Source organism: Marmota monax, unplaced genomic scaffold, assembly GCF_021218885.2.
Source record: "Marmota monax isolate L192 unplaced genomic scaffold, Marmota_monax_Labrador192_F-V1.1 WCK01_AAM20220418_F8-fsc00008, whole genome shotgun sequence".
Lineage (NCBI taxonomy): Eukaryota > Metazoa > Chordata > Mammalia > Rodentia > Sciuridae > Marmota > Marmota monax.
The window spans coordinates 3,550,156-3,567,945 of record NW_026694432.1 but is presented as its reverse complement, the minus strand read 5'-3'; the positions used below and the strand labels follow the sequence as shown (position 1 = coordinate 3,567,945).

General features: G+C 51.3%; 1 protein-coding gene across 7 annotated transcripts; it reads right to left on the bottom strand.

Moving 5' to 3' along the window:
* Window positions 1–351: 351 nt before the first annotated feature.
* Window positions 352–13,050, bottom strand: Tal1 (TAL bHLH transcription factor 1, erythroid differentiation factor). Of its 7 annotated transcripts, none has more exons than XM_046469355.2 (6): window positions 11,982–13,050; window positions 11,388–11,576; window positions 10,962–11,115; window positions 7,201–7,647; window positions 5,975–6,069; window positions 352–3,003 (listed from the first exon to the last, which is right to left on the bottom strand). In XM_046469355.2, the coding sequence occupies exons 4-6, from the start codon at window positions 7,644–7,646 to the stop codon at window positions 2,549–2,551; spliced, it is 996 nt and encodes a 331-aa protein (XP_046325311.1). In that variant the 5' UTR covers window position 7,647; window positions 10,962–11,115; window positions 11,388–11,576; window positions 11,982–13,050; the 3' UTR covers window positions 352–2,548. The 7 variants fall into 7 exon arrangements, with proteins under 7 accessions (XP_046325311.1, XP_046325312.1, XP_046325313.1 ...); XM_046469356.2 differs by having other exon boundaries at window positions 11,388–12,202; window positions 12,725–13,050; XM_046469357.2 differs by having other exon boundaries at window positions 11,388–12,202; window positions 12,774–13,050.
* Window positions 13,051–17,790: the final 4,740 nt, after the last annotated feature.

Here is a 17,790-nt window from a genome sequence, read left to right as displayed (position 1 = left end):
GGAGGCAAAGAAAAAGAAGGGCCTGGAGAACAGAAGATGGAAATAGAAAACATAGGTCTTCTTTAGTTCTTACAAAGACCTAAAGCCATGCTCTCCCCTGTCCAGGCCTCTGTGGGCAGCCCCATCAGATTTTTACATAGTCTGCCCATGCTCCCAAATCTCTTTTCTGCTCTCACTCCTGTCCCTTTCCTTGGAATGAGACAGAAATTCAGACAATCTGGAGAAATGAAGAGGGTCTGGATAACTCAAGCAAAAGTAAAGTATAATTTAAATGACCTACTTGTTCATGCCCAGGCCTAAACTCAGGCTGGGAACCCCACAGAAGGATTGGTACTGAGGGCAACAGAGATGTTTGTTTTTTTTTTTCCCAGTTCTGGGGATGGAACCCAGGACCCTGAGCATGCTAAGCAAGTGCTCTACCACTGAGCTACACCCCCAGCTGGCAACAGAGCTCTTTGTGGTCTCAAAACTCTTCCAGTTTCACAACTGCATTCGATCCACACAGCTGTCCTAGGAGACAGACCAAGCCAGGGTATTAATGAGAAAGTGACACGTGGGTACCTTATCCCAGTCACACTGCAAGTCTAAGAGAAAGGGGAACTGGAATCTTGAGTTCCCAATAGAATGTGTGAACCATCTCACAAAACCCAATCATTCAACCACACATGACCACTTTTCATTCCCACGTCAAGTTAATCCACGGAGAAGCAAACACAGTCTTAGAGCCCAGGACAGTTGCTCCATTTTTACATGGGTGAGACTCCTCACAGAAACTTCTAAGCATTGGTAAGGAACCAACCCTAATGTTCATCAAAATATGATTTGGGGTGTTTGGAATGACACAGAGAGTCAGAGTGCTTCAATGATTAACCATACTGTTCCCATGCCCAAGAACTGGACCTCACAACTTAAAAGGAAGGGAGGGGAGCCAGGATCATTTTTTTTTTCCTGCATAGGGCCTCATCACAGCACGGGGCAAGCTGCTGGGCTGAAACTCAGAACAGGAAAGGCGATTTCCAACAGCCAGACTGATGGGTTCTTACATGACAGGATATTTTCTCTGACCTCAAAGGCAGAACCTGGTGTTAGAGGGCTGGGGTGACTTAAAGTACAATAACAAATACAGAGGACTTCTGTGCAGTTTGTTTCATGGCCTTAGAAATGTATCACAGGCAGAAAACCATGTCCCACCACCTGGATGGACACAGGGATAAACAAAGGGGCAGTCGTTCACACTACAAAAGGATTCTTCACTTTACAAAAGAACTTGCAGTAGTTATTTCTTTAAAAGATGAAGAATAAGGATTTGATTTACAAAAATGTCATGTACAACTTTTGGAGGGGACACTCGTATTGTATTAAACCAGCCTCCCCTGCACACCTTTAATGACTAAAAGCTGCACAATCACACGGTATTTAAAGTTCTGCTAGATGAATATGCATATGTTTAGCCAGGGCCTGGTGTCTGATTGGATTTCCCATGCCCTAGAAGTCGGGCTGTGTCCTGGGTCATATCCAGACCTAAAGATTTCACCAATAACTGAATCAAGAAAAAAATCTTAAATACAAATAATTCATAGGACAGTTTGTGCTCAATTCATTCAGAAGAAAGACCAGATCATTTAGCAGACATCTTGCAGCAGGGAACACCCTCTAAGCATCTAGGAGAATGTGCATGGGGCTGCACTTCCCCTTTCAGCACCAACAGGTGCCCATCAGCACACTGGCATTTGCTCAAACAGTAACGTGCAGGAGCTGAAGCCCACATGCCCAAAATCTCTTGCTCATTTTCACTCTCATTTTCCCTTTCTCTGCCTTCACACAAGGCCCAACAGGGCATGCTCAAGGCTGTAGACTCCATCTCCACAGCCACAGGATAGGAAGGCAAGTCTCAATGGAGAGAAAGAACTTTGATCCCCAGGGCAAGAAGTAAGGGCTATTGGGTTTCCTGACCCTCTGGCCCAGCTAGTCAGGAGCAGGCTGTTCAATGGCCAACTTCTTCAACCAGGCCATGAAGAAGGCACCTCAAGGCTTGTGACTCTCCGCAGCAGCTGGAAAGCTGGATGGATCAACATGGGCCTGGGTGAAGACAGGGCTCAAAAAATGGGCAGCCATTGGGTACCTATATATTTGGACAGAAGCAGCCACAAAAGCCATCCAGCCAGCTTGGGAGGGGCTAATGGCAAGGCAGAGACTGCTGGATACCCCAGATGACACAGCAGACAACTTCAGGTGTCAACCAAGACAGGGCTCCAAACTCCAGGCCAAAAGCAGTGACACTTGAGCCTCTCTCTTAGGAAGTCTTAGGGTTTCGGGGAGGGGGAAGACCGTGCCATCTTCGGAAAAAAAGTACCTACCACTTTGCTCCATTTTCCTGTTCTACTGAGGCAGGGAACAAAAAAGCCAGCCTTGGGGCTTCCCAAAGTTCAGAGCGCAAGGGGATTTCATAAAGTCCATTGCCCTGTTTCTCATCCCACTTGCCCTAAAGCCCACCATCCCAGTGGCCTAGGGGTCCTCTCCCGGCTGGTCCTGGGTGGCCCCAGACCCATCACCGGGGGCCGGCCCCATCACTGGCGGGCAGCAGGGCAGAATGGAGGCTGCGGGCCGTGTGCTTGGGTGCCGGCTCCTCCGTATAGCTGTCCGGGCTGGCTGCCCCGTCCAGGGAGCTGCCGCAGCTGGAGTTAGGAGAAAGCACGTCCTGCAGAAGGTCATCTGGAGGAGCACCAACCCCTGTCCCACCCCCGCCTCCGCCCGCCCCAACGACGGGGTCCTTGCCAGGCTTGGCCCGCTGGGTGCCCTCCTCCTCCTGGTCATTAAGCAGCTTGGCCAGGAAGTTGATGTACTTCATAGCCAGGCGGAGGATCTCATTCTTGCTGAGCTTCTTGTCCGGGGGATGCGTGGGGATCAGCTTGCGGAGCTCAGCAAATGCCCCATTCACGTTCTGCTGCCGCCATCGCTCCCGGCTGTTGGTGAATATCCGCCGCACTACTTTGGTGTGGGGACCTGGAGGGTAGGAGGACAACGCGTTAGGAGAACAAGCTGAGATTCCTCCCAAAGGGCTCTCCATTTACTGGAAGGCTTGAGAGACCCAGAACACTTTGTTGTTGCTGTTACTCAGGAGACTCGTTCCAAGTTCAGGTCCTGTCACCTCCTCTGAGATCTTCCTTCAACCCTCCAGACCCATCTAACCAACCCCTATGACCCTATTGCTCTTTTGTCCCCATCACTCTTGATTGTTATATATATGTTTCTGGGCTTGGCTCCCTCTCTGGGCTGTGCAGAATTTGAGGACAGGAACCATACATCATTCAGTCTCACTTGTGCCAAGACCATGATGTAGCAAGACAGACTAGAGCCAGAACCTTTAGGTTCAATTCCTGAATTGAACCTAGACAAGTCCCTCTGGGCAAGGCCCTTAAACTCTCTGTGCCTTAGCTTCTTCATCCATAAAATGGAGAGAATACTGGTAAGAAAATTCATAAGATCATTACATGGGTCTGATGCCTCACACAGGCAATGTACTTAACACAATGCCTGTCTCAGTTTAAACATTCACACTGTTAGTTATTGCTAGCCGTTCATCAATTTTTTACTAACAACCCAGGTACTGTGCTAGGCACGAAGGAATAATGGTGAACAAATATACTCCTGCCCTCGTGTAGCTTACATTTAGAGGGTATGAGAGGCAATGAAAAAGTAGTTAAAAAGAAAAGTAGGGGGTCAAGTGATAAGTAAAAGACAAAAAGAGCTAGTACTCTTTGCTAAGGTAGGGGGCGAAGGTCTCCTGAGGTGATGACATTTATAAGGTAAAAAACTTAAGGCTGAAACAAAGCCAGCCAGGCATAGGCATGGAAAGGAAGAAGAGTGCCCACGCAGAGGGGATATCAAGTTCATAGTCCCCGAAGTGGGAAAGGGCTGAAGCTAGAATGGCTGGAATAGTGGGCACAGGGTCGGAGTAGGCAGGACCCCGTGGTAAAATGTAAGAGGATTTTATTTTAGGAGTGATGGAAAGCACAGAGTAGGGGCTTTAGTACATGTTTCCTGAGTGACTAAGCATTGAGATATCAGGGGGCTGGGGGATGAAAGTAGAGCAGAGACCAGAAAGGAAAGGAATTAACCTGTGGGCTTCTTCCCCGAGAAGAGGTGAGGAGAGACAGCCATGCACAGTCATGGTCTTAGGCTTCAGACAGGCTTTAAAGGACTGCCTCCGTCTCCCTGTCTACAATGCACTGCTTAAAGCTTAACCCAAGAGTCATTAGCATCCTGGTACCAAGGCTTGCAGAGCAGAAGCAGCCACAGGGCACATATGGAACACTTACAATATGCAAAGCACTGTGCTCCATATTCAAGTCTGCCTTGTGTTAGGCAGTCCCAGTTTCAATGGAGGGGGCTTACTGTCCCTGAAATCCCTCCACAATTTTCCTGACCAGCAAAGGAAGGGAGGGGAGGGGTGAGCCCTCACATGTCCTCAGCACTTGCTCTGAACCAGGCCCTAAAAACACTTTTCTCCATCACACTCTCTGAATAATCTGGAAGGCAACTATTATTCACTCCATTTACAAGGAACTGTGGCTCAGAAACATACAGAATAAGAATCCACAAGTCCTGACTCTAGAGCTTATACTGGTTCCACTTCTATGGACTCTTGGTTCAGTCTCTGATTTCTACATGTCCTACACTCCCACACCCCACACCCTCCCCTTCACCTACATGTCTAACTACTCCTTCCCTGAGACATACACACACAAATATATATATATATATATATATATATATATATACACACACTTCCTGTTTCCTTAGTCTGTCCATCCTTCTAGCATCTTCTGTCTCTCTCTGGCCTGACACTGAGTAGGTGCTTAGTATACACTGGTAACGTTCATGGATAATGACTTTCCTACACGCCTGCAGTTCCCTAAAAACCCTCTCACCTGGTTCTTCTGCCTCTTCCCTGAGGAACTTCAGAGTTGGTCTTGCTACTTCCTATTTGGTACCCCCAGTTCTCCCAGGCTGGAGAACCCTCTCTAATCCAGCAGCGCCCCATCACCCTTCCCTCTTGGTCCCACATGCCCTTGACCCAGGAAGGCTTGGACTTCTGAGGTTCTGGCCCCCTCCTCTCCAGAACCCCACAGAGTGCTCTACCCATGAAGCTCAAGTGCTCTACACACACACACACACACACACACACACACCATCTGCCAGCTCCCAGCATAAGTCCCAGGTCTCCTGAGGCCCTAGTGCCCTTCTCCCAGGAGCCCCAGCCAGGCTGAAGCCTTGCAAACTCCAGTGACTTGCTCAAAGTCCCTAAGCTCTGAAGAGGCCACTCTTCTACCCTGGTGCTGGGATCCAGTTACATCAGGTCAACCTTGGAAGGAGGAAAAAGGTCCTCCAAATCTACCACTCAAGTTTAGGGCCAAAGAATACTCAGGTAGTTCACAGAAGTGTTGAGGCCTCTCTGGACCAGAGTAGAATCCGTGATGGCAGGGTCTCAGCCCAGAATGTGGAACAAGAGATAGATAGTGATGGGACACAATGTAGGGACTTGGCAGCAGGCCCTTGAAGGTGCAATTTCAGGCAGGAGCAGACTCCAGACTCCACAGAGGCATTGAGGGAAGGGGCAGGGGCTCCCTGAGAGGTCAGGAGTTATAGCAGATTCTTCCTGCCCTCCCCAGGATCCTTCCCAGAGGTAGGAATGGAGCCTGGAGTGGGGTCTAGAACTGACTCTGTAGCTTTGGGATGAGCACCACAGTAAGTCCCTCTCCTATAAGCCCTCTTTCTAGGACTATGAGTGGGACCCTCCCAGCTTTACCCATGGCTTCACTCCAACTCTGTTCCAGGGAAAAGGGCTTTGCTGGTTCGGGGTTCCAAGGTGGCTTGTCCCACCTATGTGGGACACCTATATAGTCCCAGGGTTTCCTCCTCCACAGGTCGAGCAAGAGGGGTGGTTATGGAGGTGGGGGCAGGGGAGACTCACCATCTGTAATCTCCATCTCGTAGGGAGAGGGTCTCCTCTTCACTCGATTGTTGGTGGTGAACATGGGGAAGGCATCAGGCTCCCCAAAGAACCCACTGTGGAGGAAGCAAGCAGATTACAAACAAGATCACACATTGTGTGGATGAGAGAAAAAGGCTCCTTAGGGATTTTCCCCACCTGTCCTGGAGCTCCTTTCACACTTGAATTTGATAGAAGATGAATCACACACACAAGCACACAGAGGTAAATTCACAGAGCAAACACGAAAAATGAACGCACAACACACACCAAGGAAATATACTCTCCTCTCCTAGAAAGCACACAAACCACACAGACGCTCCCAAACAGGTGCCTACACAGGCAGTTGTGGCCTTCACAGTTGATGATATGCAACTCCAGCACCACAAAGAGGCATGCTGTCCCCTCCCACCAAACTCACCCCACCTTCACTCGTGCTCCCTCCTCCGACCGACCCTCCGATGATGCTCAACCACGCACAGGAAACCCTGACTCATCGCCTCCAACAAGCTCCCCGACCGGTGGCTCTCCCCCATCACCCACTCGCGGTTCTCTCCTAGCTGCCTGCCCTGCACTCTACCCCGCCTCCTCTTCCCCTCCCCATCCCGACCCTGCATCCTCCGTGCAACATCACAGTAACCCAGCAGGGAAGGCTGTTCCCTTACACCCACTGTACAGACCCAGCCAGCGGGGAGAGGGGCCAGGGTGGACTCCAGCAAGGACTCATAAAAGGGTACCCTCTACAACCACTCCATATCCTTCTCTCTTACCTGTCCACCTAGGGCTACACCTTCCAGAATTTCATAACTTAAAAGCAAACACCTCCTCTCTCACACAGGAGCTCATCCAGCACATCTGCCAGGGACTCACACACAGAGGACACCCCCCTATCCACCCCACCACCACCCAGCACACAATTAAGTCACTCTCACACAGCCTCAAGCCTGCACCCTCGAATGCGCGCACTCCTCCCCTCGGCTTCCACACACCCGCACGCCGCAGGTCACGTCTGTCTCCACAGTCACTCAGGCTCCCGAGCTCCTTTCCCACTTTCGCACACCGGCTCCAGCTTCTGGCTCCTACGCCCAGAGGTTTCCAACCACACGCTCCCTTCCCGCGATCCACAGGCAGGAGAGGGGTCCCTCCCACGTGCCGAAGGGGAGCCTGGCTGCGCGGCCGCTCTCCCCGCCCTCCCGCGGGCTGCTCACCTGCCGAGCGAAGCCAGCGGCTGGCTGAGGCTGTAGAGCAGAGCGCGGCCGGGGCCGCCCGGGGCCGCCAGCGCGGGCGGGCTCAGCTGCACCATGCGGCCGTCGCCTGGCAGCTCCGCTGGGGCCGAGGTGGGCGCGGGGGCCGGGGCGGGACCGGGAGGTCTGCACAGCTCGGTGGTGGGCACCCGATGGCGCGCTTCGGCCGCCGCCGCGTCTCGACCCTTTAAGTCTCTCGTGGCGCCGCCCCCACCGGCAGGGCCGCCCCCCGGGCCACCGCGAGCACCCAGATCGATGACCGGGGGCTCGGCTGGGGCCGCGCGGCTGGTCTCCTTGGTGACGCCGTTCAGCAGGACCAGGTGCGGGGGGGCCATGCGGGCCTCGGCCGCTTCCCGTCCCTCTAGCGGGGGGTCACTGCGTGCCGCCTCGCTCGGCGGCCGCTCGGTCATCCTGCGGGCAGACAGACAGACAAGCGGACGCCCGCTCTGACAACAGCCCCCGGCCCGGCCGCAGAGGGCTGAGAGGCAGAGAGAGGAACTCGCGCACTGAGACCTGAGAAGCAAACTTAGCGCCAAGAGGACACGCACCCCAGTCCTCAGCCCTGGGGACCTGAAGTCCAGGCGCGCCTCCGGCCCAAGGAGAAGGGTTTCTCCGGACTGGGAGGAGGGGGAGTGTCTGGGAGGCACAAAGACTGTGGGCCAAAAGGACAGAAATGGAGAAAGACGGCAGATACATTGGAAGAAAAGGAATACAGACGGCAAAGAAAACCGAAGGGAATAAAAGGAGGAAGGAAATGTACAAAGAGGAGTGAAAGAGCACCCCGTGCCCCTTCTCAAGCCGCAAGGGAAGAGGAGGGAACAAATCCCCGACCCGTGTTCTTCCCGCCCCACTTTTGGTTTTGGCGGGGAATCTGTCATGCAGGGTTGGGGTGCTTTTGGAGTAATCCTTCACCTCTCAGCAACACCCTCCCTCAGTGTGTGGAAGGACACACACACACACACACACACACACACACACACTTCACACGTACACCCAGAAACCTGGTACAGGTGGAAGTAGGGAATGAAAGCTACAGGGACTGGGGTTCTCTCCTACAATGCTAGTTTAAAAAAAAATAAAAATCCAAAGATGTCTTTTCCACTGCCCACCCACTCTCTCTCTCTCTCTCTCTCTCTCTCTCTCTCTCTCTCTCTCTCTCTCCTGGCTGTACTAAGAAAATCCACCTTGCATTCAGTGCACTACTGTGTTGCTCCTACCCAGATACAGAGAAGAGAGGTCACCAAGAGACAAAGATGGTGCTGGGATTAAGATGATTCTGGCATTACAGCCCTGTATGCTTCATCCTATTCAGTTCAGTGAGACTCAGCAGTAAGGTCAGGTCTGTAAGGGAAGACTGGCTGAGACCGCATGAAGCCCAGAGATTTAAAGAGTGCTCCTGAGGCCTTTAGGGTCTGGGTTCCCCTCCAAAATCAGGATGAGAGGGCTGGGGCTGGGGCTAAGTGGTAGAGCACTTGGTTCACAGGTGTGAGACCCTGGGTTCATCCTCAGAACCATATAAAAATAAATAAATAAAGATATTGTGCCCATCTACAACTAAAAAAAAAATTTTTTTTAAATCCGGTTGAGATATCAAGACAGCCTTTGAATGCTTCCAGTCCCCACTCCATCTTGGTGTTCCTGAGAAATAGAACTCTGATTTCACTTTGTGTTTCTCTCCCGTATATACACTGGAGCCCAGAAACCCCCTCTATTCTGCATAACCACACTCCAAGATTACCACAGCCACTCTATTTCCCGTGAATATGCTAAGATCTTTCATCACCCAGCTTCACCCAGATAGAAACAGACCCCAACAAGAACCTAAACAAAAAAAAAACCATGAGACTCAGAATCCAGAGTTTGGGCATGTTTGTGCATTGTTTTAATAAAACTATATTCAACGGACTTAATAAATTGTCTAAAATAGGTTTTCTGCTCTCAGAATTATGTAATTGGGGTATTTTAAAGCAGAACAGAAATATATCAAAATCCAATTCAGCTCAAAGTCCATCTAATATTTGTGGTAGCCATCAAACTCCTCCATTCTGCCATTGCAATATTCTGGACAGAGTCATCTGGGAACCATTCCTCCCACCCTAGAAGGGAGACTGAAACTTCCTACAGAATTCAGCTTAATTACCACCACACACACTAGCTGGCAGAGAACTGAGATTCAGACTGCATGCCTGTGCTGGGTCTGCCAGTCCCCCACTTAGCCTGGAAATGACAAAATTCCCCAAGATTTTGTGTACACAAGCAGCAATGGCAGTGCATCTGCAATGCTTCATTGAAAGTGAACTTTTGATTACAATGGAAATAAAGGTTTGTATCCACAGAATGCCACAACCGAGACACACTCAGGCCACTGGAAATGAACCAAAAGCAAAAAAACAGGCATCCTAGCTTCCCTACCCCACCCCTGCTGAAGTACAGAAATATAGTCCTTGGTGAAATATACAAGCCCAGAGGTGCTAGCTCCCTACTTCAAAGTCACCACCATCAGTGTATACCCTATGTGCTTCTGAATGACATATAGTGTGCACTCCAATCACTAATTGAGCTCAAACTCTCTTATGACACATGTATACTCTGATTAATTCTGCCCTGAAGCAGTAGAAGCAAGTTCCTGAGAGGCAAAAGGAGCAAATATTCCAGATGAGTTGACCCTGGCCCTAGAGGTCCTCTCCAGATGCCTATAAATATCCATATATCCAAATTTTCCTGTGAGTGACATAGATTGGCCTCTCCTTGCCCCCTCTCCTGGACCTCAGAAAAACCCAGCTAGCTCTTCTGAGCCCAGGATCACCCCAGCCAGGGGTCCATACCCAGAAGAAAGCCACCAGATGACACAAACGCCTATAGTCATTGAGGACAAAACTGCATCACTTGGCTTCAGTTAAAATTACTGAAAGGAAAGCCTGAGTGATTTTTATTTGGAGAGGATGCAGAAATAGGGAGGGTTAGGACTGAATGGCACTAGACTATTCTACCATTACAATTCTTCTCTTTGTGCAGTAGAAATACAGCTTGCAGCCCTTAACACCACAGTTGCCAAACAGCAGGGCCTTTCAGTGTGTGCCTGAACAAGGAGATACCCCATCTCCAGCAGATCCCAACCCTCCATTCCCTGGCATGGAGACTTTCTTAGATTAAAAAAAAAAGGGGGGGGGGGGCCGGGGCTAGAGCCACTATCATACACTGGCCTCCAATCCCTCCTACTGCATCGGCACCAGCAGGACACTCTGGAGGAGCCCAAAGTCCACATCAGATCCAAATCCACCAGTATCTGCTGCTACCAAGTGGAGGGGTGTTCAGCACTATAGGCCCTAGGCCTCAGGCCCTGTGTCAAGGCTCACCAGAGCAGCCAGGATGGCTTGGGCCTTCTTCCTGCAGGAGCTCCAGGCATAGTCTAAACCACCCGGATATAGCCTCTACAAAGTCACCGGCCTTGTGAAATGTCCACAGAACCCAGAAGGATGAGAGCTGCCAGGAGGACTTATTCCACCAGCTGGTTTTACTGGAGACCGGAAAAAGGGAAGGGCCCTGCTGGATGCCAGAGGCAGCTGAATTTCCCAACCTTGTGTTGGTCCTGTCCAGTCCCAATCTAAGACTGGGATCTTCTCTTCCTGAGCTTTCCCCCCCCTCAAGCAGGAATCCCAAGGCCTTCCTGGATACTCTTTCCTCTAACACTCACCCTCGCCCCACCTCACCCCCCAAAAACTCACCTGGGGCATATTTAGAGAGACTGGCCCCTCTGAACAGGACCTTCACTCCTCCGCAGGAGGAGAGGGGTCAAGGTTGTGGCCAGGGGTCTTTGCTTTCCCCCTCTCTCGCAGAAAGACTAGCAGTTAGTTGGACTGCGGCGTGGTCCTGGCCGGTCTGCCGCGCCCAAAGCGAGTTTCCAGGAACGATGGGGGTGGAGAGAAAAAGGGAGGGCGAGAGAGAAATGGGGGTCAATGGCTGGGAGTTACCTCATGTCCCCCACCAACCAGCCCATAGAATCACGAACTGCTTTCCGCCCCCAACCTGCAGGTGTTTGGAGCCTCCCCCACTCCCCTTAAAAATGAACACTACGCCTAACCAATCAGGAATAACTATTTAGTCCAACAACAACAACCCCTCCCGGCAGGCTGCCCAGAACATTTTCATACCCTCCAAACGGGATCGAACTGGTTCGGTATGGTCAAATTTGTTTTCTAAGCATGGACGTGTCTACGCAGTTTACTCTGCAACCGGAGCCAGGCCCTGGCCACAGCGCATAAGGGTCTCCCTGGCCAGACGTGGATGGGTGGGGGGTATGTGTCCGGGAAGGTGAATAGTCAGTCTCTCCAGGCCCTGATCTGTGGGGCAGAACACCAAGTCCAACCCCCTCCTCCAGGAACTCTCCTGACCCCGATCTACCCACCTCCAGCCCAAAGCGAAACCAGAACCAGATTCCAAGGGCTCTACTTCCCTTAAGGAATGGAGTCCGAATTGGGGGTGGGTAGGTGTCTGATAAATTCAGGTCCTTTTTTCCCCCTCCCTTCTAACAGAAAGAATAAAAGAAAGAACTAAAGTAAGTAAGTAAGTTAGGGTAAGTAAAGAGAGTAAGGGAGAGAGAGGGGGTAAATTCTTCACCTTTCCCTCCACCAGCCCTACAAAATGGTTTTTGATTTTTCGGGGTTTAGACAGGCAGAATAGGGGGAATTCTAGTAATTTGTTGCAGTAATAAATAAGGCAAAAGGGAAGGAGGGTTAAAAACCAACCGGATACTGCTTCCAAGGGTGTAGCCAGATTTAGTTTGCTTTTATTTTTCCCCCTGTGGGTTTTGTTTAATTTGTTTTGCCTAAATTGTCCAGTTTATGATCACATCGAAGTCTTGGATTAATTGCAAAGGCTTCCTTCCTTTTGCCGCGCTCTGGTGGAAATACAGGAATAATTCTTCCTCGAATTTTGATCCAATGCGGGCGATTTTCTTTCTCCTCTCCTAATCCAAATGGAGAAAGAAAGAAAAAGGGGAACCCACCCATCCCCGGTGTGTTATTTCGGGGTTGTGTTTGCTTTATGACTGAATCTCTGTCTGACCCCTCCATTTTCTCTCCCTACCCCAAACCCAACAACTTGAAAACAAAACTGGAGGGCGGGGGGGTAACAGGACTGCGCTGCTTTGTTCTCCTTCCAAAGAAGCTAAAGGGACTTGCTGCCGCGCTTTGGGACGATTATTTTTAATTAAAATAGGATGCTAATGATGATGATCATAATGATGATGACATTGGCAATCACAACAACTGGCAAAACAAAATCCTTTCTTCTCCAGCCAGGGCAGCACTGACCCCGTTCTTCCAAGAAGCCCGAATGAATTTGGCTGTGGTCACCCATGCGACAGGCATCTGACCCTCACGGCAATGTCGCTTATGAAGAAAAGGGTAGGAAAATGTCCCCCGGAGGTGATCCCGAGGGCCCCCACCCGTGGCGCGAGGCCTTGGGAAAATGCATCCATTGTCCTTACCGGGCCTCCCTCCTAGACCACCGCTGCCGGCCGCACCCGCGAAACTGACCAGAAATGGGAGAAGCCGGAGTGCGGCGCGAACCCAAGCCGGCGGCTACCGGCTTGAAGGCGCGGGCCTCTGCAAGCGCTGCTCAGCTTCGAGCTTGGAAGAGCCTCCCACTCACCAACGAACCCTTCAAACACCGAGGCGCAGATTGACCTCCGGACAGAGCAGCAGCCGACTGGGCTCTGTCCGCCCATCCAAGCCAACACTGGCTCCCGAATACATCATAATTTGGAATAAAAAGTGAAATCCCGCTCCCCGCCCCCATGCCGACGTCCCCACTAGCGCCTGGATCTCTCGCTCACCCTCCCCCACTCCCGCCCCCAGCGATTTGCAAATGCACCTCTATAGGACACAGGCATACACGCACACAGCTCGGTGTGGACAGGGCCACACAAGGTCCAGCCTCATAGGAGGGAAGCAAATGAACACAACCAAACACTGCCCCACAAGCCGACATGGTCAGACCCGCACGCTTCCCAACATGACACAACGAAATCAGTTAAACACAGTCACTCACGGACACACAACCCGACACAGGATCACACAGGAGCGACCTAACAACGAAGCCACCCAAACACAATCGCCAAGACCACACAAACCCAACATGCAGAACCCGACCCCAGTTGAGAAAGGAAACGGGCGTAATTACACACACAACGAATAAACGGCAGTAGGGCCTCGAGGGGTCCAAATCTACACACCCAAACAGTGCAGGCACCATTGAACGGGGACACGCAACCTATCGCCCAAAAGACCACATTCGGAAACAGCCAACATCGCCCACAGCTCACACACTCGCACTCTCACAATCCCACCGCATGCACACAACCACGAAGAAGAAATGAAAACCAACCACCGCCTCGCGCATATCTGTATATTGCGTAAGGAAAAAGGGGAAGGAAGGAAGAGAGTCTCAGAGGCGGGAGGGGGACGGCGAGGGCGGGGGTGTCCGTGGAAAATGCCCCCCGTCTAAAGAAACCGAAGGAAAGGGAGCGCAGGCATCTTCTGCGGGTGTGGGGAGCGAGGGGAGGAAACTGACGAGGAATTCCGTGGGAGGCGGGAGGTCGCTTCTCCCCAACAAAAAGGCCAGAATGCTCACGTTTTTCCGTACGGGGGGACGCGTGTGGCCATTTTGAGGCCTGCTCCTTGGCTATGGAGGCCCGGCCCCTCCGCAGTCCGCTCCCCCGCCCGCCAGCGCCCGGCTCCTGCCCCACCGCGCTCTAATCCCGCTCACGTTCCAGGCCTCGTTAGCATGGGCCGAGGCGCGCCGGGGCTGTGTGCGCCGCGGAGATAAGGCACTGCCGCGGGTCCGCCCGCCCCCGATAAGCGCCTCGGCCATTATGGGCCAAATGATTCATTTTAATTTGGCAATTTCACCGGAGGGAGTGGGGACTGGTTGCGCGGCGCTGGGACCGGCTCCGGAATGCGCCACCGAGAGAACTGAGCGCGCTGTCTACGACCGGGCGGGTTCAGCCCCATTTCTCATCCCCGGGACCTCTCACGAATCCTGGCTCCCTACAACCTCACTCATTCCTTCGGCCTTCCAGATACCTTTCTTCAGCGACTCTTATCCCAACACTCTGTGCCTCTGAAGACCACCAAGACCTCCCAAACCATCACCTCCTGACTCTTCTCCCTTCATTTTTTCTCCAGTGTCCAAGACACCCGGATTTCAGTGGACAGTTCCTCTTATCTCAGAAAGCCCCCCAACTCCTCTCTGGCCTTCCACCCCTTTCTGCTCTAAAATGGAGCCAGTAGCACAAACTCAAGGGGCCTCTAAGAGGGTTGGAGTGACTGATGTCAATAGGGAATTAAAATATTCATTCTGCTTGATTTCAGGCTTAGCCCAGTGCCCACAATCACCACTCCCCCATAATATTTTTAACAAACACTTTAACCTAAGTACTAAGTACTCTACAAATATTTTTAATTTTCATAACCAGTCCTGAGGAGTGGGTGCTTTTGTTATTCTCAGTTTACAGATGAGGAAACCGAGGCACAGAGTAAAATCTAATGTTTCCCAATGTTACATTTCTAGTGAGTGGTGGAGCCTGGGTTTGAAGGAAATTTGGCCCCGGAGTCTCAGCTAAAATGGGGCTTTAAGAACTTAGTTTGGGCTGGGCATGGTGTTGCATGCCTGTAATCCCAGCAGTTCCAGAGGCTGAGGCAGGAGGATCAAAGCCAGCCTCAGCAATAGCAGGCACTAAGCAACTCAGTGAGACCCTGTCTCTAAATAAAATACAAAATAGGGCTGGGAATGTGGCTCAGTGGTGGAGTACTCCAGACAAGATCTATAATGTATAGCAGGAAGTGGAGTACAGTGCCAACTGGGTAACTGGGGCTCAACCTATGGAGAATATATGAATTTATTCTTTCATGTCGGAGTGGAAGGAGTACAGGCTCAAATTTTAGCCATTTAGCTCCAAACCTCATTTTCTTCCTCCGTAAAACAGGGAGATAACTTTTACCTCACGAAGTTGTGAGAATAAATACAATGACCTTTAAAAGGTGGCAGTGGTGGGTGATAAGTCTATATACTTCAACCAACCCACAGCCCATGAAAACATCGTATGCACTTGCATAGGAGATCTGGATACCATCATGGAGAAGAAAAATAAGGCAAAAAGAGATGTGAATTGGCCCAAACTTAGTGACCCAGAAGAAAAGCCAACAACCAAGCTCTTTGTCCAATTTTTCTCATCGTGCCAGGCTGCTTGTCTCTCTTCTGTCTCCAGTTTGGGCTCTTTTTGGAGTGTGAGAACTGGGAAAAGCTCCTCATCTGTCCAGTCATAGGTTGAGTTCCAGTCAAGGACTGATCCCCAATTGTACCCCTCTCTGAGTTCTGGCCCCTCCAAGGTCATGTGGATGACTCCCTGAGAAGGTGTGGTTACTTCAGTGCAGCCTGTCTCCTCTTCCTGTGTTCTCTGATGAAAGTCAGCTGCTGTGTGGATAAAGGGAACTTTCACAGAACCCCACAGTGGAAGGCCACCTGTGACCCGAGAAAGTCTAAACACCCCCCCACACACACACACACACACCTTTCCTGTCTGTGACACTTAATAGAGTGAGTTAGAAACCCAGATCTGTCATTCTTGGGCTGTGGGACTCTTGGGTAAGTCATTTCATGTATGCAAGCCCCTGCAAAAAAGAGATTTGCCAATCCCATATCGGAGAGTCCAGCTGGGGACTGCTTCCAGAAAATGAGGCCTGGGCCAAGGGCTGAAGCAAAAGGACCATAAGTTCATGAAAGGAACAGAAAAGAATTCAGTAGGAATGGAGCAAGCCTATGGAAAATTCAAGGATTGTTTGGAACCTTTTGTCCAGTGTCCAGTGTCCTATATAGGATCACATTTGCTTTTCTAGAAGACTGTTTGGCTGCAGCGTGGAGTTGGGATGGGAAGGATTCTGGAAGACCAGTTCTGGGGCCAGTGTAGTGGTCTGGGGAGGGAGAATTAGAGCTTGTTCTAGGTGCTGGCAGAAGATGGCATTTATGTAGGATGTAAAACTGGGTTTGAAGGAATTGGGCTTGGCAGGCAAGAAGGAGGAAGGAATCCAGGAATGTGGCTGTCATATTGGAGATAGGTGAGTCCTCCTTGAGAGGTGGGGAGAGTTCTGGAGACCAGAGAGCAGGGGGTGGGATTCTGCTTTTTGTTTTGAACTCCCTGAGTTTAGATGCCTTTGAGGCACCTGCAGACTGTCGGGTTATTTTACAGGGCATGCAAGAACCCTGCCCTACACCTTCAAGAGCTGTCTTGAAGAAGTGGGGACAGGTGGAAAGGCTGGTCAACCCTACCGCAGAGGGTGTGTCCAGGGGTCTGTCTCCAGGGCTGGGAGCGGGGCGTTCGCCATCCCCCTCCTCCACACAAACGCGCTCTCCTCTATCAGACTGCCAGCTGTCCCTAACCAAGTCCCCAAGCCCCCACCTGGGGCTGCCTGGGGCTGGGGGCTCGTGATGTCTACACCCCTCCCCTCCCCAGTTTCCGACAGTGGGTGGAAAAACGGAAACTGAGCGCTTAGCCAGGCGCCGCCCGAAATAGCATCTGGTGCCTGTCGGTCAGCTAGTTGTCCGAGCGTCCATGAGAGGGTGACGCTGCCCTCGGCCTGGCCAGGAAATGCCACCCCTCCTCCACCCGCCACATTCAGGGGCCTCAGACGGGCAGGAAACCCGGAGCGCCTGGGTGGGGGTAGTGACGGTGGGGAGAGAGGTTTGGGACCCGCACTGGTAAGTCTGAAGTCTGGTCCTGGAGTTAAGACCCAGCGAGCGGGCAGAGCACTTAATCAGGCTTTTAAATGAGGCCATTCCCTCACCACCGACGAAGCCAAGGTTCCCTCCACCCGAGGCTCTTATAGTTTTTCAAGTGTTTCTGCCTACCCTGTCACTGGGTACTGGACTCTCTCTGAACTTTCTCCGCTCAGTGTGTGCAGTCTGATGGCCGATAAGGTTAAATAAACCAAAATTTTACATTGCCTTTCTATGTGCCAGGTACTGCTCCTAAGCACATCAGAGTTTCATTTCAGTTAATCGTGACAGCAACCCAATGAGTTAAGGACTCCTAGGACCTCCATTTTGTAGTAGCACAGAGAGGCTGAGCATCTTGCAGAGAATGCCCAGCTAGTAAGTAGTGGAGGAGAATTCATATCTGGGTTAGTCTTGCTTCAGCCGTGGTGCTTCCAAGGCAGCAATCCAATAGGCAGGCCCACCTGAGCTTCTGTCCTTCTCCCCACTGGCCAGCTGTAGGATTCAAAGCAAGTTAATCTGAGTTTCACTTTCCTTGTCTGTAGAAGGGAGGTGATAATTGTCCACACAGCATTCTGGGGTTTATAAGGATTATTGTTAATGGTGAAAACTTCAATCTAAGGAGATGTCATTATTTCTTCCTTTCACTTGCATGTGACCGTTCTCTCCATTTTTGTTCTCTTACCCAGGAAGAACCCTTACCCTACCAGTTAGCAGGCCTGAACCCAGAATTCCAAGCATGAGAGTCATCTTTCTACTTCCAAATCCCAGCCGGGCCACCAG

Excerpts from the sequence above, each read along its gene's own strand:
- Tal1 (XM_046469354.2), bottom strand. The coding sequence starts at position 7,646 with ATGACCGAGCGGCCGCCGAGCGAGGCGGCACGCAGTGACCCCCCGCTA. Across the intron at positions 6,070-7,200 it reads CCGCTGGCTTCGCTCGGCAG|TGGGTTCTTTGGGGAGCCTG; the intron begins GTGAGCAGCCCG and ends CTTCCTCCACAG. Across the intron at positions 3,004-5,974 it reads CGAGATGGAGATTACAGATG|GTCCCCACACCAAAGTAGTG; the intron begins GTGAGTCTCCCC and ends CCTACCCTCCAG.